Genomic DNA, 25811 nt, shown 5'->3' with positions numbered 1-25811 from the left:
CAATTACGAACGTCAAAGGTGAAAACATTGATTGATGGATTGTAGGGTTTAATGCGCCGACGCAACGCAGGCGATGAGGCACGCCGTAGTGGAGGGCTCCGGATTAATTTGGCCACCTGGGGATCTTTATCGTGCGCCGAAATCTCGTTCACACAGGCGTTTTTGCTTTTCGCCTCCATCAGAAAAGCGGCCGCCGCGGCCGGGAATCGAACCCGCGACCTCGTGCTCAGCAGCGCAACGCCTTACCCACTGAGCCACCGCGGCGGGTAATGGTGAAAACAGATCGGCTAGAACTTACATTTCGTAAAGTTTTTTTTTTCCAGCAACCTGGGACTGCTATTTTTCACTTTGAACGCCGTTAGGGGAAAATTACTAGTTAGAAAATGCGTGAGTGGTTGTGTAAAATTTGTTAGACAATATTACAATATTCAGTGTTTGGACCACCTAAACGTTCTTCAGGAATTTGTGTCTAGCCCTTTCATGCATACGGGCCTCATATGAGGACACATATTTATCTTACTACAGACATCATCCAGTTACTTGCATCGAGCTATTAGCCGCATAGTGTCCTCAATTGAGGACGCGTCAGAGTTCCTAACTTGTTTCACAGATGGCGCTAGCTGTCTGTGTTTCTTAAATCGCCAGGTTCTGAGGGGCAGTAGGCTTGCTTGAGGTCTTTCAATGTTCCCAAAAAACAAAAAACATTTGCTCGACAGGTTATGGTGTTTTTCAACTACAAAAAATATGGTCGCAAAGAACAATTTATGAATATTATGAGCTTCTTTTGTTGAAGTTTTCTTTTTGGCGGTGGGCCGTAGAGAAAGAAAAGAACAGATGTCCTCAAGTGGGGACAATATGCAAGAAACGTATAGCCTTACCTGCAGTGCCACCAAAAAAAATAATACTCGTAAAATGCCAAGCCAGTGCTGAAAGTGCTTGTTTTTTCCCGCGCTTTACGTGCATCGTTGAGTTTGCTTTTGTGCGGTTTATTGAATGTGAAAAAGTCTCCCGCTTCCATAAACCTTGGGCAAAACCACATATTTCGAAGATGTGTTCCAAGCGGGGACTTTCCAGGGAAGAAATTGATGCTCTTTTAGAGCTCTCCTCTGATTCTGGTGACGATTCCGAAGCGGATGATTGGGAGCCGCTCCTCACCGATATTGGCACTTCGAGCAGCTCGGGAGACGAAAGTCGCGTTGCCAAGGCGCTCATATTTCGTGGTGAAGCAGCACAGAGCTCGAAGCGACGAGGACGGCCATCCAACGATTCGCCGACAGCCCCCATAAAGAAGAGAGTGTTCAACCATGTGCCCCTGGAAAAGAGGCTCGATGGCGGGCGCCATTTCCCAAAGAAGAGCGAACAAAAGTACGCCAGCCGCTGTCGAAGCCTTGCCTGCCGCAGCAAGACAAGGTACCTCTGCGGTCGGTGCAACGTGCCTCTGTGTCCCGAGTGCTTCCAGTCCTTCCACAGCACCTAAGCTGAATGTGCAAGACTGATCTTCAGCATTCCATTTTGAATTGCAATTGTTTCTACCAATGTTTTAGCATGAATGCTCAATAGAATGATTAGAGTATTATATATCTCATGTGTGCTGAAACCAAAGAAAAATATCAACTTAACGCATGATGTCCTCAAATGGGGACACGTTGATACTTTCATACAGAGGCTCTTGATCATTTGAAATAAATTTTTTTCATAGTCTTTGTGGCCCCTGCGAATACTTTTTGGTGCAAAATAATTTTTGTATTCTCTGGATTTAATTCATGCATGAGAGGGCTAGTAGGCGAAGTACGATGCGCAATAAGAAAGTGGATTGACGAAAACACGGTTCAAGGCTTGGTAGCCATACTTGAAGAACGATTAAGCTGAGAAATAAAATATTGCGTGGTGAGTATCAAGTAGAAGAACGATATTCATTTCAGAGAAAGCGTTCACAGGACTGAGCAAAAAATGGTAAGAGATGTGCGTAAGGCAGTGCATGCTTTAAAGTAAAGAACATAACGTTGATGCACATTTTGAGCTTTTAATTACACGAAACGTACATCTATTTCTCAAGAAATAGAAAAGGCGTCTTATGTTTCATAAAAATATTCCTTGGCAACTTCACACAGCTTAAGGCTCCTAGGACAGCATTGCAATGTAAAAAAATCTTTACTGTGAGAAATACCACACTTACACTTCTAACCAGGGAAACGATGTCACTTTGTTATCTTCACTTTATTTACTACGCAATTACGGGTAAAGGTGAAACTCAGGGCTATGCCTTGCGGTCATATCTATATCAATTTATATTTTTATTTCTACCAAGAACTTCAAAGGAAGCACAAAAAGAATGTTTATTTTCCACCGAAATTAGAGGATGTGTGCTGGCTCTACATTGCAGAAGGCTGAAAGCGCCATTCACTCAAAATAGTCGATAAAACCCTTTGTTATTAAATTCATCTGAGCCGTGTAACATGGTATATAATGAACCTTTGGCTTTTGACAGCTTGTGTCAAAAAACATCTTGCACTGTCCTAATGGCTTGTGTATATCGAAGGTCCAAAAGGAGCAATCAAATGAACCTAAAATATAAAAAAGCCATATAAACACGTTCGTTGCACAAACAAATGTCTTCAACAGCTATACTATCAAACAAATAACGGATCCCTAAAGCACCCCATAGTGCTCCTTTAAAAATCCGCAGTGTTGGTTTTTTCAGTAGCTTGAAATTTTGTCTTTTCTGGAAAGAAAAATCCGGAGTCACGAGAAGTGGGAAAAACCACTTTGGGTGATGGCATCACAGCATGCTTCCAGATAAACCCACTTAACTCTGCATCTGTGAAGTAAGGAGCAATAAAAAGGTTTGATAAAGTAGAGAATTCAATCACGTTTATGCACCCGCAAAAGTATGGAGAGATCTTCTATTGTGTAATCTGGCTGGGGATTTTTTAGAGAAGATTAATAACACTTGTAAAAATAGGCTGTGGGAGGTGAAGCCAAAGTTTTATACAATTTTCAGGAACTGTATTCATTTAGCAGCAGACATCATGTTCTTAATGGTTCAAAGGTCCAATGCCCTAACGATAAAACTTTTCATCAAAAGCAAACGTGTTTTTTTTATTTCCCTAGGTTTCTGTCGGTTATGCTTCGCCACAACGCAATAACAAAATTTTTCGCATTCAAACCATATTTATTCTCTGTGGCAATATGTTTGAATGTACATGATGGTAATAAACAAAACATCACTAAAGGCAGAAACAAAAAAGTAACAAACGCGGCCTATATGTTTTGTGCTTCTTAGTGCGCATCGGTTTAGCGGTGTTTATTTGTAGCATTTACCAACTCACACAGCAAGCAACATTCTAGTAAAGCCGCTCATTCACAATGAGGCTTGGTGGTTTTGCTGTCTTATAACCTGGAAGTGAAGACCCTTTTGCTCTTAGGGCGTAGAGGATGCACGTTTTATATGTGTTGGTGTATATCACTCGGTAGCTTGTTGTTTTTCTAACCGGTAACATTTAGGGTACGAATATATTCGCCTTGCGGGGACACGTGGCGCGCACTGTTGGACTTATCTGGGGCGTTCACCAGGTCGGCGACGTCATGTTCGACGTCTTAGATAAGAAACAACTAGTCTTCTACAGATTTGGGAGCTTATCGGCAGTACGTCCTCAGCCAGAAGTCTGGAGTTTGTTTCTAAGAAACGTATACCATTTATGCTCTTTAAACGTTCTTGTCAGCGTATATTAGCGCCCATGGATGTTTCCATGCACAATATATGAGCCCGGAAGAGGTTACCATCATCTTCAAGAGTAAAATATAAAACCGATGCAAAAGTACACAGAAATACACCGAAAGTAGGGTGGGGGTAATGGACATATATTTGTTCGTTTATACACACTCCTTTATTACATTATGTGCACGCGAAATGTAGATATGATGAAACGACATCTTGTCTTGACCAAATGAAGGGAACACAAAAGTCTTCTAGTAAATGTTCGGTTGGTGTCACGCGCTTAAGGCGACATTATAGGCCACGTACGTCTAGTGACAGTCACTACTGCTTTTCTGCTCTTCAAACTGAGAAATTATACCAACTAAGCATAATGATACCATTCACATTGTTCGACAATGGCTTTGGAACGCTGGTCCAGAGTGCAAGTACACAGATGAAGTATGAAAGAGTGACCAGTCTGCTAAGTAAAGAACATCAGATGTTTATACAGTAAAACTCTAATTATTAGGATCTCAAGGCAGTAAGAAATGCTCGAATTATCCAAATGTCGACCTATTTATAGAGTAACCAAAAGTTACATTTCAATTCTTTTATACATGTCTTCACTTTGATAATACCTCCGTGGAGCTTGTGTGCTTTTCTGCGGACATATGATCGCAAAAAAACTAGTTTGCGGGAATGCGACAATAAGTGCGAAGACATGATTTTTGTTCGAGAGGTCAAGCCGCTCTACCCTCTCCCCCAAAGAAACAAAAACGTGATACAGCGTGCAAGTGCCTTCGAATGCACTGAAGACAAAATACGTTTATAACAAGTCTTCATTGTCCTAAAACAGTGGTACCAATTGTATTTTTTACTTCAAAGGAATATTCCCGGTGTTGAATAAAGCATAAGAAGCAGTGGCTAGTCCATACCCACTTTCCGGTACTCTCTCTCTTTATCATATATTTCCCTGATATGATTGGTGCCCAACGACGTAAGCCACCACCGAGAAACATAATTGCGCGATTGTACAGATGTTTCTTGTTCCATTTGATCTTATCATTTGAACTCCGACGTTCAGTTACACGCATACATTCGTTTTCTGCGTTACTGTATACATGAGTACTGGTAATATGATTTGATTGCAGCGCGAAATTGATTATTTGTTGCATATTTTGTTTGAAAAGGTCTTCTCCGGCTCAAATGAAGCCATTTTAGTGAATAAAAGGAATTCTCTCAACTTCAACAAAGTTGTATTTTTCTTCCTAAGAGGCTAGGAAGGTCTCTCGGCTGGTATGCCGTGTGATTATGATTGTATTTAGTGCCAGGTGAAGTTGTACACTAAAAAAACCAGTATAATGCGGGGTAGATGTCAGAGGCCATGATACGTAACCTATTTGCGACTACGTGTTTCTCCTCGCAATCTAGCGGCGGTCGCCAGAATCTCCCTAACCAGGAGCGGTTGCGGACTTCCGTAGGGCGCAAAACGCTTGTTTATCGTGGTAACTGCGTAGTTGTCGTGATACAGCCGCACCAAGAACCAAAGGCGATGAAAAGGACGTGTAAGGAGCCTATCGGCGTCCCCTTAGGCGTGAAGGCAAGATTGAAGTACAGCAGTGCATACTTTTACAACTTGAGGACGCACGTCGCCAGACGCCGTGGACACAGAACCTACGAATTGGAAAAAAGTGACACCCACCATGCAAGTTTTCCTAGAGCACTTAGCTCAAAACGACAACTACTTTCCACGTCAGCAGCTACTTGCTTTTTTGTTGTGATAAAGCCGCATTGCATGAGCGTGGTGTACTTTCTGTCAGCGTGCTTCCCACGTGTGCTCTGCTTGAACATCTACCTGCCTTTTTTATATACGTACTACCTGTTAAAGATATCTGTTAGGTGCCAATATTGCCAAGTGACATGGTTGAAAGGAAGCCTTGATTTAAATTAGCTCTGCACATCGTTTTTAACTTCGCGTTTGGAGCAGCGCCTCAAATGCGGATATGCGCGGCCGCCCTCTGCGCATGTCGACGCACTTGACGCTTGAGCCGGTGAATGTCAGAACTCCCGCAGCATTCAGAGCTCCAAACAGCGAGGAGTGCATGACGTTATCTTGTCGGCGTAATCTGTGTCGCCTCTTTGTTTACTGTTATCGCACGTGGGTGCTAGTTTAGTAGTTTCCAGGAATCAATTTGTGCATTTTCTAAATGCCCACTGTGATCCGAATGCTTGTTAACCAACTATTACAAATTCGTACTTATTATCAAGTAGCGCACTTTGCGGGTGGCTGCAATTCAAAATAATCAAAATTTTGTCTTCAAGCGAAGAATCACAACATTGCGGGATGAAAAATGTACCGGAAATATAATGTGCGCACGGAATGTAAATAAATTTAAAACAAAGCTCGAGTGCATAAAACATGACTTCCCCCACACCTATCGAACGCTCTGAACATTACGCCACGGCGTAAGATGTTCGCTTTATAAGGTTATCTAGCACCCGTAAGTTGCATGATATCTTCGGTGTCATGAGAAGCCAACTATCTTCTGCAAAGTATAAAAGCAATTCGATTAAACCAAGTTCTTTTAAACAAACAATTTTCGGTACTGCTGTTATGTGTAATGGTTTGTATTTAAAATTGCATGTTGTTGTGGCATGCTAATAATATTCTGAACTGGGTTTTTAGGCTAGCAATCGAAAAGAGAGGTAGCAAAGAAAACAGCAGTTGCGAGTCAGGATCCGCCAAAATCATCAACCCATGATGCAGTGAAAGCAGCCGAACATGAACAGCTCAGAGCAGAAAGGCAACGGAGGATGTAGCGGTCCACCATCCACCACTGTAAGCATAAGTGCAAAAACCTGCTCTAAATTGTACACAGTACCAATTTTATACTACCTTACTTGAAATCAGGGCAGGTAGACGTCTACTGCCGTATCATGTAGCTCCGGAATTCTTCACATGCTGCTGATAACTACTGCTGGAACATGTGTTGTTGAGGGGACGCAAAAATGACAATTTTTCGTGCCATTTACCCAACATAATTGTTTGAGCCTATCAAAGATATTATCATATTCCAGAAGGAAGGAAGCTTGGAACACCAATTTCTTCCAGATTGTGTCACAAGTTAGTCGCCACACCCAACAACAATCATAGCAACTCTGGCACCAAAAGAGTGGGCGCGTTTCTGCACATTAGGTGTTTGGCAGCTTCGAGCAAACAATTGCGCGTAAAGAGCCAAAGGAGGGAAAAAATTTCGGGAATTACACAATGGCGTTATGACCAACATAACATCTGTTGACATACTTCTGTGGGAATAAGATGTTTATCCGGGAGCAAAATGTTTTTCAGCATACCCTACAGTAGACGCTATAAAACGAGTAGAAGAATCCGGTGCAGGAAAATGTGCAACTTCGATTTATGTGGTTAATATTCTAGGCCACATAACCCTTCAGACTACGTAGTGAGATATTGCCATTGTTTTCTCGTCTGTGTGAATATCTAATGCGTGTCAGCAAAGGTTTGAAGCAGCAACAGCATGTATTCTTGAATTGCTGTTACAGTTTTCATAGAAATGTACAAGACAAAATGAATATTCATTCAGCCACATATGCCCTAAAACACTTCGCACATACACAATCCTTCGCAGGTTATTAGAAAAAGATTGCGGCTGGGCTTTCACGTTTCCTGCTGACAAGCAGAGGGACCTGGATAGAAAACCCTAAGTTTTCGCCTTACCATGAGACTTTTTAATTTGCTCGGCCGAGTGTAACGCACAATAAAATAATAGATACAGGCATATCGTGACACCCACAGACAAGCCGACAAGACAAGGCCCTGTAATAAATAGCTATCTACGGTTGACGAAAAAATGAGTAGACAGGCACTTATTTACAGTTTGGCTATTCCAGGCATTTTATTTTTGTGCTTTGTATATATATAAAGATGATTCTTTAAAAATAATTGGTTGCCAGTGAGCTTTTTTGTGTAGTTTTAAGTGTGGAGCACTTTAGGGGCTTAGCTTGTCTTTGTAGCTCGTATAGGGTAATGGTGTCACGCGCCGAAGCGAAGCCTCAATAAAGAAAACCCCTTCGCTTGTTCGTTATTGAACCTGGGTTACTCATGTTACGAACCTATTGTCTATTCCTGTGCATAACAAAAACGTTTAAAATAACAAAATGAGCGAGTTACCCCCCTTCTTTTTTTATAAGGGTGCTGAGGTTTTACACGAGCCTAAATAATTTAGACTATTCCTCCAACCCACAAAGCTCATTGCTGCAACATTGCGCAGTCTCACATAAAAAGCCTTGCAATGTTTTTAAGCCAGCTCACTGCTTCCAAACTTCCGGTTTTCTCATTACGGTACGTCAAATCACTGTTTTCACTCCTAACATTTGGTTGCTCCCCCAGATATGTCGCAAATATCTTGCCACATCGTATTGAGGGCAGCACGTGGACCATTTGAAATCCACTGCATTAAGCCATCCATTACTCTTTTGTGAATATTGCAAAAGTCGCAGCAAATAAACCTTCAGCACTTTGTGGACTCCTGAACGTTTCGAATAAACAAAGTTGTATGTCACCCTCATGGTAACGGTAAAGTGCAGAGCTTCTTTCTGCTAGTTTCCCGAAAAAACACCGCATTCCTTAGCTGGCCCCACAACTTCTTTTCCCGTATCATCTTTTTTTCTTTTGCAGGATGAGCAAGGGTCAAACTTTTACTCGTCAAGAGCAAGGCACTGCTACTGTCCATGCATATCTGGCGTCCGAAACTCTTCTGAACATTGACAAGGCTGTTCAAGTTGAACCAGAAGCACTTGTAAACAATTTTTTTACGCCCTACATGGTTCGAATGTTCATTCCTTCAACGTAATATCGTCACTAGATGGTAGTGTCTGGTTACGGCCTATATAAGAGAATACAGGCAGTTACACATAAACAGTCTATGCCGGTGCAGTATATGCATGAAAAGAAACAAAATATTACATACGAGGTTCTGCGTAGGTGTCCGTTACTTTTACAGAAAATACACATTCTTGCACAGCTCAACTCAACTTCTGTTAACTCAACCCTATGGACTTGCAGGACTGGAAGCTCTGGTCGAATAAACCATTTTAGCTTCAATTCTTTAAGTTCAATTCTTTCCTATAAAAATTCAACTAACTTTTCAGCACTAAATCGTGCATAGGTTACTCTGCAAGGCACCAGTTTTTAAACTTGCTACAGCATCGGACTAACACCCGATCTCGAAAATAAGAAGTCAATTTAACAGCTACTGGGAAACGCCCAATGACCGCTGCGCAACGTGCTCAGTTAAGGCTAACAGGATGTGTACTTTTCGCTCTGTTGCACAGCGTGCATAGGTAAGACATTGGCTTACTGGCCAGGAAGCGGTAAGATTGCTGATAATTGCTGGCGAGATTGCTGATCAGATTGCAAGATATTATTCATACAACCTAACATACAGACGTTAAGTCACTATTCTTTTGTGTGGCTGAATAATGCAAGGTCACGTGTCTCATGCAGCAAAGAAATCATGCTTCGTTTGAGGCATTCGATAACAAAACAATATATTACCAAAAGAAAACCTCAATCTAACAGGGCCATATCAAATGAACAAGCATACCACACTACATAAAAAAACAAGCAGAACCTGACGCTATCATAAATCTAGTCAAAAAGTCAATATCACACATAACTGTCTATGTCAAAGTCAAACAAATACAACCGCCTGTACATCGACGAACCCGCTGCGATGCCGATGACGTGGCCCAGTGGATCGGCCTCCTTACGCGTTGACGAACGTAGCAGCACGTCGCGCTGGCCTGTGGTGGTCGTTAGTGGTCTGGACGACAGTAGTGCGATGACACAGGCTCCTTGAGGACCACGGCTCAGCAGAACGCCAGCAGTGCAAAGCCGCTGGTAATAGGTGCTACGGAGATGCCCGCTTCTAACTGTGCGAAGCCGCTCGTACGTTCTGGGGCATGGCCCGACCGGTCATTAGCGGTGCGATGCCGTCAGTGCGCTTTAAAAAAAGGCGCTTTTGGGCTCAGAAGACTCAGTACCAGTTTGCCAGCTGTGGTTCCGGTGGTTGGGCTACCACCTGGATACCCCGATGCTCGACGCGAACTTGCCCCTATTCCTCCCAAGACCTCGTTCCACACTCCCTACTCCAACGTCTTCGTCCTCCTCTACAACTCGCATTGTACTCTGAGGATCCCATTTGTTCGTCCTTTTAACCGCCTCCTCCTCTTGATCCCCCTTTCATTCTGGATCGATGGGGAGGATCATTCACCCTTTCAATATTGATCACCCTTTATTCGATGCATTGGTTCCTTCAAAATCGTTCTAGCCATCCCGTAAGCTGATCCTTCTTCCACTTCCTCTTTCCTTAGAGTCATCTTCTTCTCGGGCCTATCTCTCTTCGGTATGGGCTTGTCTTCCTTTGCTCACCCCACACCTACTTACCCCATGACTCACCCCCCAAATTCAAGGGGTTTTCCTTTTTCTTTCTTTACAAAAACGCCTATGCACCACCCCTGTTCCTAGAAACACAGCCCACAGTTTTCACGTCACAGCACCATTAGTCCTTTGAAGCTGCAATATCAGTGCTACTAAACCATCAATATTCATCACACACCGAGTTCATTCTTCACCAAAACAACTTTCAAATCCTAGACTCTCTCAGAACACGTAACACTAACAGACAACACTTCCTAATCTTCTTACACTAATCCACTCATGTAATCTGCGGCTACATTCTCCGTGCCTTTCATCTATTCCACATGAATCGAATACTTTTGAAGCACTAAACTCCACCACGTCTCCCTGCTGTTTGTCACATTGGCTTTGCTTAGATATTCTAGGGCCTGGTGATCCGCCTGAACCTCTAAGTGCTTCCCATACAAATAAATGTAAAATTTCTTTATTCCCCAAACGAATGCCCAACATGCTCTTTTTATTTTAGAATATTTTTTTTCATCATTACTGAGTTTTTTGTTGGCTTGTGTAAGGGGGGTAACAAACAGTCGTTCTATTGAAGCAGCACCGCACCTAGGGCTGCATTAGCAGCGTCTGTCCTCTGTACAAATTATTCTTTATAATTTGGAGCTAACCAAACCGGAGGCGCCGCTATCTGCTGCTTGAGTGTTGCAAACGCCCTTACGTGCTCTGACATTTGCTTCATTGCATTGCTTGCACCCTTCTTGGTGAGTTCTACCAGAGGATTGGAAACTTCAGCATAATGCGGAAAGAACTCTGTAAAATCCTGTTCTTCCCAGGTATGACTGGACTTCTTTACAGTCATGGTTGATCTTGCGGCGCAAATGTTCTACAAAATATATTCTTTGGTTGCTGCTTGCCTTATGCCAAGTTTGTCCCAAGAAGGGGATGTTACTCTAGCCGAACTCACATTTCGATGACTTGATTGTCCTTTCTGCCTATTGTATTCTCTGGAACAACTTCTTCAACTATTCAAATGCTCCTCCCACATGTCAGTGGCGACCACAATATAATGAATATAGTGTTGCACATTTCTCAAGCCAATTAGCACTTTGTCATAAACTTCTTGAATGTGGCATTCGCTGTTTCCACCGGAAATGGCTTAAACCTGAACTGGAAAAATCCTTGAGAAACAATTCTTGACAATCTTTGACAATCCTTGTTTTAAAAAATGATCGAGCGCAGTCGCATGAACTCTGAATTTCGTTGATTATTTCCTTTATCGCGCCGAAGCTACACCTGCGTTTTAGACGCGACATAGTGGAGTCCTGTCGACACGGCACACGGATGTGTCGACAGGCCTGTGGACACATGAATGTCGACACACAGACGTTTTTCCTTTTTGTCATTTGAAAGAAATATTGTATAATAAAACTTGCTGAGCATCGCATTCTAATTTGTCCTAGCTGTAAATATGGCTATAGCGCCGCACTATCAGGTGAGCTCGCACCTTGTTGATTAGATTATCACCTCCACACACTCCAACACCTACAATTCATCCCTTAAAACGGGACTGAAGGTTACATAGTCGCACTGTCCTTCCCTTGCGATTTATTCTTTGGGAGAACGAAGGCTTTACTTGGCTAGCACGTGCCGCTAACATTATCATTTGTGGTGCTCTGCGTTCACATCTTATTATATGTGCGAAAAAAGCATTCGATAAGTTTGATCTCTATCAGCACCGCGCACGCATCCATCTGCATGGGAAACTACTTTGATGCCAAAGGAAGCTACCTCTTGAATGCGGAATAATTTCTGATTAGCACTTTCGTCACGAGGCTGCTATAATGAGCTAAACGCCCGACCCCCTTTTTTGGCCCATTAGGTATTTCTTGGTTTTTAATTGTCGGGTAAATATTTTGGGAGGTGTAGAGGAAGGCTGAACATTCATTGAGTCAACGGCCTCGTAGAACAGCTTTGTGTCCCTGAAGAGAAAAGGAAATTTTGGATATGTGCAATTTAAAATTATCTAAATATGCAACGTTCCAAGGAACATAGGCTCCACGCTCGACGGCATGCACCTCCTTGTGCACTAGATCAATTTTGCTACTAGTGATGTCCCTCGACATTTATATATACACATACATTTCTATGACCAAATTATTTCGTTACATTCAAAGATGTTAAACTGAAGCAACAATATATTTTACTCTGATGCTGTAACCATCTTGTAATGCTGCCATATTGAAACTTTCTTGCAGTTGAAAAAATGTCACAAAAATCAATGCAAGAGAATAGAGTAGAACGTTTTGCTATGTTTAGCTAGGGTTTCCGCCCCCACTTGCGAACAAAAGATGTTATTAAGCACCTGAAAAGGATACCATCGACCATCTTACAGAAGCACACAAACGTTCTGTATTAACACTTGACACAAGGGCACCTTTCAAAAGGTGAACCTACTACCCTAAAACTAATTTGTATCGATTGTGTCAGCGAAGCGTACAACTATCCTCGCTGATGTCCTTGCCGGAATCGCAATATATGTAGAAACTGGACGTCGTGCTCAAATATTTTCAGGACAATAACGAGGGGAACCTCCAATATTCTCAAATATCGTGGCTCCTGTTCAACAAGAGCATAACGACCATTCCGACTGTAGGAGAAGTCTTCTAGCATTTTCGGCATGGAATATGTCCACGAGGGCTTCCGTCCTGACGCATAGAGGATCCATAGACTAGCAAAATGTTGCGCTGCAGGCAATCAAAGAGAGGCCTCGTAATATAAGGGCTAGAAGTCAGCATTTGTTTAAAAAGTCAGCCTCTCCACCCGCTGTACTGGGGTAGCTGAAACAAAACGCACAAAATCCCCTACATATATGTATATAAATATATATATATATATATATATATATATATATATATATATATATATATAAATATATATATATATATATATATATATATATATATATATATATATATATATATATATATATATATATTGAGTAGCCAAACCAGTCCCAAATATATCCTCTGCGTATTTTGGGAGTTATAATATGCCCAATAATAGTTCAGACCTGCACGTCACAGCTCCACTTTAAAAGACGTTAGTCAATTCATGCACTTAATACATCGTGTATCGCATCGCCCTATCGGAATGCATGAGCGAAGCACTTCAATATTGCTACAGGCAATACTGCTCAGCTGCATCGCCAACCTGTATACAGTAGTTGGCTCCTAACAGAAAAGGGACGCAAGATTCAGTATAATCATTTTGTAATCATATAGCACTGTCTAAGGATTTCCCTCAAGGATGTTGATAGAACCACCTATTTTACATCGGAATACACAATAACTGGAAACAAATATCGAAAGCTCAGCATACATCTGAAATAAACGTCTCAAGGTATCTTGCGAGAAAGACTACACAGAAAAGTTTTGTTGTTGCAACACAGTTAAGTGGGACACACTACCACGTAGATGAAGCATTATGGTAGTGGCCCTCCAAAGACGCATTCAACTAGTTTAATGCGACGCACTCAAGCTCGTCGCACTGTATCCCCAGGGACATGACTATGACGTATGGCTTATTCCCGAGTACAAGGCGCAGTCACGGGTCTGTATTTGCGAAAGCCAACCAACACGGCTAGGGTCATAACTTAAAGCCTCGAGCTTGCCGATCGCTGCGCTTCCTTCCACCGCTTCTCCGCGGCGTTTACGGGATTATCACTGCGTGGATGATAGTTGGTAATGCAGTGTTTAGGTTCTCTTTCACTTCTCTTTGTCTTTACACGCACTAAACAACTTGTTATGGTGACGGCTGTAAGCATCTTGCACGTTTAGGAAACTTAGAAACACATTTGCTTCTCGGTAAAGCACTCGAACACCAACAGGAGCTACACGGGGAGGCGGCCCTGCGCGCGTCTTGGCTGCTCTTGCGGGCGTCGGCAAAGGCAGCGTATCACCACTTTCACTTTCGAACACGTCAAACAAGTTCATTCTATTTATTTTCGGCTTGTTTATACCTGATATTGGCACTCTAAGGGGTTGGTTCGTTTTGCAGAACAGACCACACATGCGGCTTTGCTTCGAATATGTACGCTGTAGAAAAGTATGTTTCGGGATTCGATAACCACATAGCTAGCAATAACGTGTGCCTTTTATGAGAATATAAGCCTCTCAAAAATGTTAAGTACACACAAAGTCTGTGCGTTCCTAAATATGAGCTCACTCACGCGTTATAACAACAAAAAATGTCTTAGTTATTGAAACCACGGAAAATGTGATAGTCTGCAAGTCAGAAATAAATAGAATAGTTGTACGGGAATGCCAAAAAAATCAGCGCAGCTTTCGGGAATGCTAAGATGTTTGTGTGCGCAAGGTAGTATTCACGAGACCAACTAGATGCGAAATGCACTCATATTTCGCAACACATAGATGGGAGGAGGTGGGCGCTCGACTATCGTTGTTTACAAAGGCGGAGCGAAATCAGCGAAAGAAGGTTTTAGTAACCCCACACATATCTGTGGGCTGACTTTTCGTTCCTTTGTTCATGGCTGATCACTCGGCGGACGCGATTCTTGAAGAATACAGGGTAGGCAGTTTACAAGAGATATGAGTTGTCGGAAGAGTTGATAGAATGATTGCAGGGTTTTACGCGCCAACGCAGTGGAGGCGATGAGGTACGCCGTAGTGGAGGGCTCAAGATAATTTTGACCACCTGGAGATCCATAACCTACGCCAACATCCCGAACACACGAGCTCGTTGGAAGAGTGTGGTATCTGATAAGGCCCTCTGATTTCGGTTTATGCTCCATTCTGCAGTATCTTTGTGTCATATGACGATGTTTCAAAGAAGACGGCCCAGCAATAAATGTTTCGTCGTGTGCTGACCCCCGTGTATAAATTTGCATTATCCATCGTACTTCTTTCGTAAAATGTTGGCAAAATTTATTCCGCACTGGCTTGTCCAGACCAGAGTCCAATATCTGAGATGTGATACTGGCAAGCCCAAATTGCGTGCCTCTAAGGTATAAGTGTTCCGCTAAATATTATACGCGCATCGTACTGGGACACAGCGACAAGCCAAAAAAATAACACACGGCCGCATTATTCTACAGGTCACTGTAGGTCACTGCAGGTCACTGTATCGTCGCAGCCGCTCGCTTGTTGTCTGCTTCTGACCGGCAAAAAGCGAGCGAGAGTGCCGGCGTCAAGTGGTTAACTTTATACCGCTTCCCACTGTCGCCCACATTACCGCCAAGAAATAAGCTAAAGCCACTAAATAAACATGACCATGGGAAGAAACACTGCTTACCGGGACACTGGCAATAAATTTCAAGCAGCGGAATTGCAACGACATGCATGCATACACCGGCTAAATTAAGGACGCCCGTCAGTGACACACACCTGACGCTCAACCAGACCCAATGTACCACACTAAGATGAAGTCATCAACGTTATTCTCTCGTAAACATACCACACTTACAAACAGAGTGCCTGCTCCATATTCTTCTGTATTTTAATCACATAAAAACGGTACATCGCCGTCTTGAACGAGCCCCAAAAGCAAGATCAACCAGGAAGAGCAGGCCGGAGATTTCCGCGGCTGCTTTCTAAGCGGCCTGCTAGAGGAATTCCAGTGGCGCCCCTATAGGCCACGCTCCACGCGTATAACAGGTTAAAAAATGACCTCCATGCCATCGGCACAACCACCGGAAACGGCGTAGGAAGTGACTAATCCTGTAGTCGCAACAATTAGGACTCCACGCGCCCCACAGTGCTTTTGATGCAGCATGCCACAATCATCCGCGGTGCCGCATATCCAGAATAGCCCTGTGGATGGCTCCGCTACCTGCGATACAAACCATCTGTTTACCTCGACTTTTATTGATAAGAAGGCGGTCCATCCCACTAGCCGCGAGCATGTTCAACGAGCTATTATCTACCAGGGACAAGCATCCCTTGCTGCCCTCGAGACTCAACCTATTAGGTAGTATGGAGACAAGCTCTTCCAATAAAACCAAAGCAAAAGAAGTTCCAGGTTCCACATCCATAGAATCCACAAGAAGTTACTAGCCTCCAAAGACTATATACTACCCCCTATCCCATCACACAATTCTTCATGCCATCTACCCCCCCCCCCGCCCTGGTACCTGGCTGCCTGTACATTGTGTCTGTTTCCCTGCGTGGCATACCACCAGGTATAGGAGTGCCGACACGCATCTGGCTGACCCCTTAACTGTTCCACTTCTTTCGAGCGGTGGGTCACGTGCTTGCAAAGTCCGGTGTCTTTGCCCGAGCAAATAGGGATGAATGGGAACCGGATTGCTAGCCTTTTTCAGAGCACAAGGCCAGGAACTAACAGCAGTACCAGTGCTTGTAAATAAACAAATATTTCTCCTATGTAGTAAAATCTGCCTGGTCCCGCATGCCGGTGATTGGTATTTCTACGGCACTCCGAGAGCCATTAACTAACAAAAAGTTTAATGTATCGTACAGGTGACAAACAGCTTGTTGGAGCTACGTGATCCCGTTTGCTTTGTGTTATGTTTTACCTTTTAGTAGGCGCGCAAGAGTGCAATACTTTTAACCACATTTTAGGAAATTTGAACTGCCCTTAAAAATCAAAGGCCTTACAAAATTTTCAATCTTCTGACTCCTAACCTGCTTGGTTTTGAAAAAATTACGACAGTGCGCATAATTTTTACAAGTAAACCGCTTTTAAATACCTCGGATCAACTTCGGAATTTCGCGCCCATGTCTTCTTTATAATGCCAAAAGCCTAAATATATGCTTACCACGAACATAGGTTTATGCAGTTGCTGTCAATCAGGCCAATATAGGTCTTCCAAGATGTGGTTACCTGAATTTTAGTACGTTGAAGACGCATGCTAAAACTTTTATCAAACAAGCATTGTTTTTATATGAACATAAATTACTGCACTGTTACTTAGTATGGGGTAATAAGTAAACCAACATATAAATTGTAACCATGAGTAGCATGCTCACCTTTGTATGTGTTATCAAGTATGGCACCATATTCATCAAGACACTTAATCATGTAAACTCAAAAAACAGACCCTGAAAGTTGAAATCAGAATACTATTGTACTGGCATTTTGTTGCAACAGGTTACCACCAGAGAATAAGGTAGTATACTAATTTGTGGCTTTTTTGCGGATGGTTGTTTTGCCAGAAAATACAAGTGATATTTCTTGAGCAGCTCTCTTGATGCCGAGATGAGCAAAAATTGCTGTGACCAAAATCGAGAGATTTAAACGAAAGCTGACATTAAAATATAGCCAGTAAAGATATTTACAGAAACACGCTTGCTTTGATGTTTAATTCTCTAATTGCGGACACACACTTCTACAACTGTATTGTTAGAGGCAAAGAGCAGAAGGCGCCACGTGTTTCACGAATAAGTTTGGCTGTCCGAAGCACTGGCGTTTACTAATTTTACTTTCGTATTTTATGGCCCCGATGCGCTTTTTTCAACATATACAGGCTTAAATCGGTGGCCGAGCGAAAAACGCCTACGAGTTCTTGCAATGTCTATACACATCTGTTTGCACAGTGGAGAGACAGGCTTTTTGAAAGTCGTTCATTACTGGAACTTCGCAATAAAAACCCGGACGAGAGACTAGAAGTGAACACGCACAACGCAGTTATCAAGTAAATTTGTTATTATAAAAATACATATATAGGCTCCGGCACATGATCTGTAGGGGCGCTCATTGGCACGTGGATTCCGCATACGCGTTACACATGCGCTTCTAGATTGTTAATATTTTTATCCAGAGGGACGAGCGATAGGTCACCTAAACATACATCTTTTTGTGAGGAAATACGTCTGTTCTCTGCGATTCTCTGGTATGGTTTTGGGTGGAGGTCCAGACTTTCACCTTTTGTTACGTTGAGGGAATGTTCTGCTATTTTGTGAGAGTTTGGAATGTAACGTTTTGTGCAAAAACTCGGAAAAGAAGCGCCAGGGAATTAGAAGCAAATGTTTTCATTCTAAAAAGTCCCAGCCTAAACCGAGGAAAATATTTGCACCATCTAGAATTTTCTGAAACAAATAGCGGTACCTCATCTTTGGTTGCAATCAACCTGTGTGTGAAATATGACCACGACGTGTCGGTGCCGTCGCCTCGACGACGGATCATCTTTCAAGTCCCAGGATGCCTTACTGGCTACCAAGATTCCTAAACTTGTGAAATGGAAAAGATATCTTTTCTAGCAGCTGCCCACAAATCCCCGATTTCCTTTTACATTTATTAAATTAAAAGGGAAGGGTGAGATCACCAATGTCAGTTAAAACATCACAAATTCGCAGATAGAAGTTCAGTCAAAAAACAAGTGCAAGACATTGTGCGCACGCCAGTTTTTACATATCGGAGTTTAAACCTGAGCAAAACTCATGACAGAAGATTAAAAAAACAGACATGGGGTTGAAGAACCAAAATATATTTCCACCTGACAGGATGTAAATGAAAAAAAATACGCGCCGTGCAACTGCATAGTACATAAAATGTGTGATGATGTTGATGGATAAATTTTTATGGCGCAAGGCCAACTGAGGCAAAGAGCGCCAAATCGGTAGTTATGCATGTGGTGTTAAAATGTAAAGACTAAAATCGCTCAATAAGGCCAACAGTAAAAACTGTTGAAGACAATGGCGGTGGCTGGTGTCATACAGTTTCTCACTAGCTAACCTAGAGTGGTTTAAGAGTTTTTCTTCAAAAACATTGCTGCCAAAAATGCTGCCGTTGACAAATTGTACTTTGTACAAGACACTGTGTTAGAGGGCTAATGTTGCAAAACAAATTTGGGGGTTAAAAAAAAAAGCTGAACTGAAGCTGCCTTCGGCTGATGCCGGCAGATACAGCGGGCCGTCCCGAATGTATTTTTCAAATATTACATACTCTAAACTGGTGGGGTTTTGTTTGATTTTTTTGTCATATTAAGCTTCAAATAATTTGTTTTGGATTCTCCTAAACTGTGTTCTTGTTTTCACTTTATACAGTAGTAATATCTTATGCTACGCGCTTTGAAAGGCGAAGCAGATGCAACATATAGATGCTAGCATGATCTAATCGCGTTGTATTTATTTCTTTTGTCAATGGAGATGTAAATATACCTAGACGCGAATCCCATAACCGCAAGTGTCTCCAAGCACGCGCGCAAAGTATTCTGAAATTGCATGAATGCTTTAAAAGGCAAATAAATACTGACTTATCGGGTCGCTACGTATGTTGCCTCATTGCGCCTGTCCAAGGCAGTGCCTGCATCGAGGGGTAAGTACACGCAGCAACGGCGACGAGCGACGCGAAAATAGTAACTAAATGGGTAGAGAAAACGGATAGTATGGGATAGCGTAGCTTTTTTAGTGGCTACAATGTGGGCAACAGCGGCGAATGGCACGTATTTATCCACAGGCTCCCAGGTCCCTCACTCGCTTTTTGCCTGCCAGGAGCAGCCAGCATGTGAACGGCAGCGACGATGCAGTGAACTTTAGCGACGATGGCGGAGGACATTGGCGGCAGTGTATTATTGTTTTTTAGCTTGTAGCTCTCGCCCAGTACACTCAGTTGTTTTACCTTTGGTTACGTTTTCCGCGTCGCTTGTCGCTGTCGCTGAATGTGATGATCTCTTCATCTTAAGAAACTCCCCGCCAACGCGAGCACATGCGTCAAGTGCCAATCACGCTGCTACTGAGACATTTCTGTGATAGCTATAGAAAATGGCATCTCGAGAACGAAAAAGATCACTGAAAAGAGAACTGACAAACACTTCAGAGCAGAGAAGCCTAATCCATAGCCCTTTGCACTAGCTACTTGTTGCCAGTCTCATTTCCACAGTACCCACGATTTCCATGGAGGCGTGAGATAGCCGCGACACTTTCCACTCCAGGTAACCACTCCACTCCACTTTCCACTCCAGAGGCGTATTGGGTACCTACCACAGACACTCCTACCATCCCACCCGCCCTCCCTGACGACTCAACCAACCTCACAGGCCAGCACTGATGCAGACAGCAAGAGTGCTCTCACACAGGCCTCAAATAAAGCACGTCTTTCTCTCTCTCTCTCTCTTTCCAGTCCAGGTGATATTGAGAAACTGTAGGGATGGTGTATAGGGCCAGTAATGATCACACATGAAAGGAAATGAGCTTTTAGAACTTAAAATCTAAAAAATACATAAAAACGCATTTGACAGGGACCATGACATTGTCGCCCAAAGAGTGGGTGTAGTGGATTGTGTTGTCTGTGGAGTGGAAAAAGAGTTTGCGTCATGTTGTGTCAAGTGCCTCGCACTGACTGAGTACGTGGACTACGGATAGAGTCTCTCTGCACCTGTTGCACACGTGTCTTAAAATTCCGTGAGCAGATACGGGTGTGTTGCATGTGTGTGCCCTATCCGTAGCTTATCCAAAGCGAGTTATGTGTACCTCTTCCGTGTGTCGGTGGTGCCAGATGCAGATGTCATCCGCATATGTTGACATACGAGCGTTTGACCGATAATTCTTCAGCGTAGAATGCAGGGCATCTATGGGTACATTGAAGAGAATGGGAGAAAGAACGCTGCCCTTGGGTACGCCTCGTACTACAGTTCTTTTTGAACAAAAGACATTCTCTGTCAGCACCTTTATGAAGCGGTCGTCTAGAAGACTTGAATGAAGCTGTGTAGGTGTCCTGTCACCTTCAGTTCTTGCAGATGACTGAGGTGTTGTACAATGGTGTATGTAATTGTGTCCGCACCTGGAGCTGAAGGCTTACATGTGTTCAGAGCAACCTTCAGCTCGTGATTTGACAAAGGAGAATTGTAGGAAGTGCTCAACCTATTGCTATCATGCAGGGACTTGTTTTCGCAAGACATTTTGAGTTTCGTGAAAGTGTTTGTGTAATGTGCTCAACTAGACACGTGTTGGAAGTGTACTGCAGGTGTGTTAGCCTGGCCTTCGAGTGTGCCCCTGTTGTGCTAACCAGGGGTAGGTTGTGTGTCTGTTCCCTTTTAGGCACACGTCTATATGTCCCGATTTGTTTTTTTGTTTTTCTTGCTTGATATAATAAAAATAATATATTTTGTGGCAACTTTGACATCAAGACGACAGATCGGGAGGCCATTGGTTTCGCTTGTTCAAGAGATCGGATTAACAAAAAACGGCGGTGGATATCAGGTTTTGGAATTGTCATGGTAGGAAGAAGTGAAAACGATACTTCGGTGCGGCTTCTTTTAGTGGGCCGATAATTGGGCTTTTGGAATTACGAAAACGCCATAAAACATATGGAAATATCAGGGAACGGGGGACCTTCTTCGTCGGCCTTATTGAGATAGCTGTAGAGGTCCACGAGCTCCCTTCCCGGTAAACAGACAGGGAGCCCATCTGCCCAAGCTTGACCTGGCTCCGAAGGCCACCGTTTGCGGTTTGTTACCCTTCACGTTTAAACACATCACCACGGTAGGTTACAGCTTTTGGTGAGTGGATCGGGGTCCATGGTGTCGCCAATACCGTCACCAAGATTGCTCAAGGTGCCCTTTGCGGGGACATTATATTTCTCAAAGATACACTGGCAAAACTGCAATGAAAACAGGTAGAAAACATAAAGCAATATCCGCATGCGAGACGCTGAATGCAGGTTCTTTTTACAACTTAGCAAAAGCTATACCGCACAAAGAATCACATCGAGCCTTAGACTAAAACAATTTTCTCCACTTGAGGGCAAAAACATATGTTCGTTGTTGCGGTTCAGCGTGCGGCTATCTTGCACGCATAATATAAGTTTCGTGCAGTGAGGTGAGGCGTCCCGTGTAGTGCTTAAGCCACTAAATTGCGTACGTCGTTATGCATCAACACACGGGAGTCTGGTGGCCGGGCGGTAGCCCCAAATTTAACTCACAGTGGTGGCAAAAGCAAAAATGAGGAATGAACGGGTTCCTACGTTAGGGTTTTCGCACTTTTCTCTGTCTTCAACGACCATTCTGTTTTACCGCCCTTTCTCTGCAAAACCGTACACCAGCTCCGGTAGCAGGACTCATGGAGGGTGTTTTTGTGTATTTATACTTTTCAGTGCCGTGCGATATTTCCTTTTGATGGGTGGGACTTTGTTTCAAAATTGTTGCCCTTCGTGTGAACCGATTCAATCCGCACTAAACTCTTGTTGATAGACGTGTTCTACCCACTCTTATGCTGCAGGCACGGCTGGTTGTCCTCATTTATAATCGGTGCTTTCCTTGCTTCATAAAAACAGAGGCAACTCCGCTATAAGCCGCTTACGCACGTTGCTACAATCACATTGATGTCTGTGAAGAGACGGCTGTGCCAATCGAACACCACACGCCATCGGGCAATATTCTCAGATCATTCATAGTGGTATATAGCCCATTATCTCATCTCGCGGGCCATTAGTTTTTGGTTGCAAGCGAGAACATAGCACTACAAAAACAAAATTACATATTTTGACTGCATAAAGCGTAGGAAGCTATCTGACCGCTAGTGCTCGAAAATAACATGTTTATTACAGGCACTTGCAAGCAGAGGCTGCAATATTTTTTTTAAGTAGGGGCGACCCGAAGGACTGGGTTACCATAAATCTCGTCCTCACACTGGGGAAAGGAATTTGCGTATTTTCTCGATGCCCATTTCAACTACAGGTTAGGATTTTACTTTTGGTTTCATGCTATTTATCCCCCGGGTGCCAAAAAACAAAGTTGGTAGCAGATCCCCTACTATTTTCCCCGGCGAGGTGCCCATATCGTATATTTTGGCAATGACCGCAATTGTTCTTTTACATGAAAGCTGTCTAACATAAACACCCAACGGTTTCATCTTCATGGGAAAAAACGCCAAATTGCCAAGGCCTACGATGCCGAGCTAATTCACCAGGCTAATCAGTGCACAGCATAGACTTCAGTATTCGTTGAAGCAAACCATAAAAGAAGCATCAAAACGGCATTATCGATTTTAAGGGGCCTGTTACCAGCGGGACAACCCACCACATGTTCCAGGTAAAGAATACGTTTGAAGACTATCTTTAAAGCTTACGCAGGGCGAGTGTCAAAATAGAGAAGTTCTTGCTCAAGACGCCGACCGCACACGTCGGGGTAGTTAGGCATACAGCACAATGCTTAGAATTTACTTGGGGAAAAAACAAAAGAAGCACCAGAACCACATTGTAGGTTACAATAAGCGTGTGAACAATTCTGTTCCTGCTGTGTCCCTGGTAAAGAGTATGTTTGCAGATTAATATTACAGGCTAGGAAGGACTAGTGTCAAAATAGAGCAGTTCTTGCCCAACACGTCGAGCACATGAATCAGGCTGGGTTACCTAGCAATTGCTGCCGGAGAAGCTGAGCGTAGGGCCAGTAGATAAGGCATTTGAGTACCGTCACTGAGGTACACAAGTCAGAACCTGCGGCCGTTGTGGCGTCTCTCAGTGTATCAATACTGTCACATCTACGGTCTCGCGTTTATCTTCGGCCAGGCAGTTTGTTCGCAAAGATACCGAAGATTCAGCAAAACGGCCTCTTTGGACGCACTGATGCTGCTGAATGTTGTTAGACGCGTTATCCTTGATTGGCATTCGAACAACGTCGGTCACGCGCAGCGGCAGAGCATGGAGGACAAGCCTAGCCGACCAGAGTTGACACTTTAAAATGCATAAAAAAACAAATGGCGACGCCAATAAACCGTGTCGCAGTCTAAAAAAATGTCCCGCATGGCGACCTAACCAATGGTCATCGCGGCCACATGGAACATAATGAAAAAATTATTGCCGCCACTCTGGACCCTTACCTAGTAAAACTAGCCAAGCGCAAGCGAAGAGGCCGCCGAGACAACGAGAAATATTTCATCCCCTCCCCCATCACTATTTGTAATGGTTTACAACAGCTTTGCTAGATATACACTTTCGCAGGGCGGGATGATGACTAAATTTTTTCATGTATGGTAGAGCCTCTATGCAGGGGTGCAAGCTATGTCTACTGTACTCGGAGTCAGCCTGTCTTGACCAGCCCGCTGAATACTAGTCCGTATAGGGCAGACGTTCACAGCAGCAACGTCATGGGTAAATAATAGTTGATGTGTAAAAGTAAGATAAGGTTACAGGAGAGTCACAGGAGCAACTTCGATAAAACGTATAACAGCGAATTTTGCCGAGAAAACAAAATTAACCTCAATCATGCTTGCTCGATGCGTGTTGTATAACTGCAAAAGATGCAGCTTTCCTTTGTGGTCGTATCGGTGCATTAAGGTAGGTGTAACATTTTCCGTCGCAGTACCCGTATTTCTGCCCTAATGGATAGACAGCTTGTTCGTAACGACTTTTACATTGGTTTCCTTGAACCTTCAGTACAACGCGCATGGGACGTGAATTTTTTACTGTGTCTTAGAGTTTCTGGCAGCATGGTAAACGTGCCTCTGATAAAATTTCCACACTAATGAGTCCTTTGATGAATAAAGTTTGGCTGCCCTTCTTTATTTTGGTAAGTGTATTAGAGTTTTGGCAACTGAAAAAGGTGTCTTCGGTTTAAGACGGCATATGTTCTATGGGACCTTACGATCATAAACTCCCGCAAAAGTGTCCTTTTTAAATAAACGGCGGAGACGCACATGAGTTCTAATTACTCGTTGGGCCATACCAAATATTTATGGTTTACAGATCGAAGACCTGTTTGATCCTTTAGCAGAGGCGTAACTGCTTAGAAAACAGAATTTCAAATTTCTGTGCACATATGGTAAAACCGTGGGTTATATGCTGAACAGATACTGATCAATGTTGCGGAATTACCAGTCGGGAATTGGAATGACTCCGGAATCATTCCACATTTTCGCGACCCCAGAATGGAATGGGAATGGAATTGCGGCAATACTTGGAGGAATGGAATGTGAATGGTACTAAGAGCTTTTTGACCGGAATGGAATGGGAACGGAATTACATGTAGTTTACCAAAAATAAGGCGCTTTTCCTTCTACGCGTTGTCGTTTCAAAATATGCAAAAAATACGCTAGAAAACCCACCAGCCCAAGTTCAAACAAAAGGGCACCCCGAAGATTTCCCTTTAGGGAACGGTTAAACTGTCTAGCGCTGCACGTTTTCTTTTTTTCCTCTTTCGACACCTCGTGGTGGGTTCGTAAGTGCGCACAATAATGGCTTTCTAAGAAAAGAGGCAACGACGTTTGAGGCTGACCACGCTGCCAGCACATGGCTGCCAGTGAGGTGGTAACGAAAATGATAAAAACAAAAACAAAGGAGGGGCTGAGAACACCGCAGATTAGTCATGGGAATGTGCGCCTGCTACCGTGACATTCATGTGAAAGGTACGGGTGACGGGTCAGTGCGGGAGGGACTGCAGGACCAGGATATTTTGTGCACGAGTTCTCCGAAAGCCAAACTTCCTTGGGGGCGTGCCTACTGCCCATTTTAGCTAGCCGTCAACGTGTTCGCAGCACGTTTCGCATATCAGCTTACGCAACATCTCACCTCGCGCTCCCCTCTTCTTCCCCAGCAACTTTTGCAATACTATCCCTTCTGTCTGTGCAATACTATCCCTTCTGTGTTTTTTTATAGACACTCGGACGCCTTTGCTAGAATCAGCGTCGACGAAGGCCTAAAATATCGGTTCGAGAATTCAGCCGAAACAGGAGAGTCTCTGTAATAGGAACTGCGGCCACG

At 43.4% G+C, this 25811-nt stretch overlaps 1 protein-coding gene across 1 annotated transcript in view; it reads right to left on the bottom strand.

Annotated features, from left to right (window-relative positions):
• Positions 1-2286: 2286 nt before the first annotated feature.
• LOC144141389 (uncharacterized) overlaps positions 2287-25811 on the bottom strand; it is a 95382-nt gene continuing 71857 nt past the window's right edge. The window contains exons 6-7 of the mRNA XM_077672968.1: positions 17147-17218; positions 2287-2564 (exon numbers count right to left, since the gene is read on the bottom strand). Coding sequence (XP_077529094.1) covers positions 17205-17218 — 14 coding nt within the window. The 3' untranslated portion in view covers positions 2287-2564; positions 17147-17204. The remainder of the gene's footprint in view (positions 2565-17146; positions 17219-25811) is intronic.

Source organism: Haemaphysalis longicornis, unplaced genomic scaffold (assembly GCF_048455015.1).
Source record: "Haemaphysalis longicornis isolate Haplotype H1 unplaced genomic scaffold, Haemaphysalis longicornis Haplotype H1 scaffold_6, whole genome shotgun sequence".
Taxonomy (NCBI): Eukaryota; Metazoa; Arthropoda; class Arachnida; order Ixodida; family Ixodidae; genus Haemaphysalis; species Haemaphysalis longicornis.
This window is presented reverse-complemented; position numbering and strand designations above follow the sequence as displayed.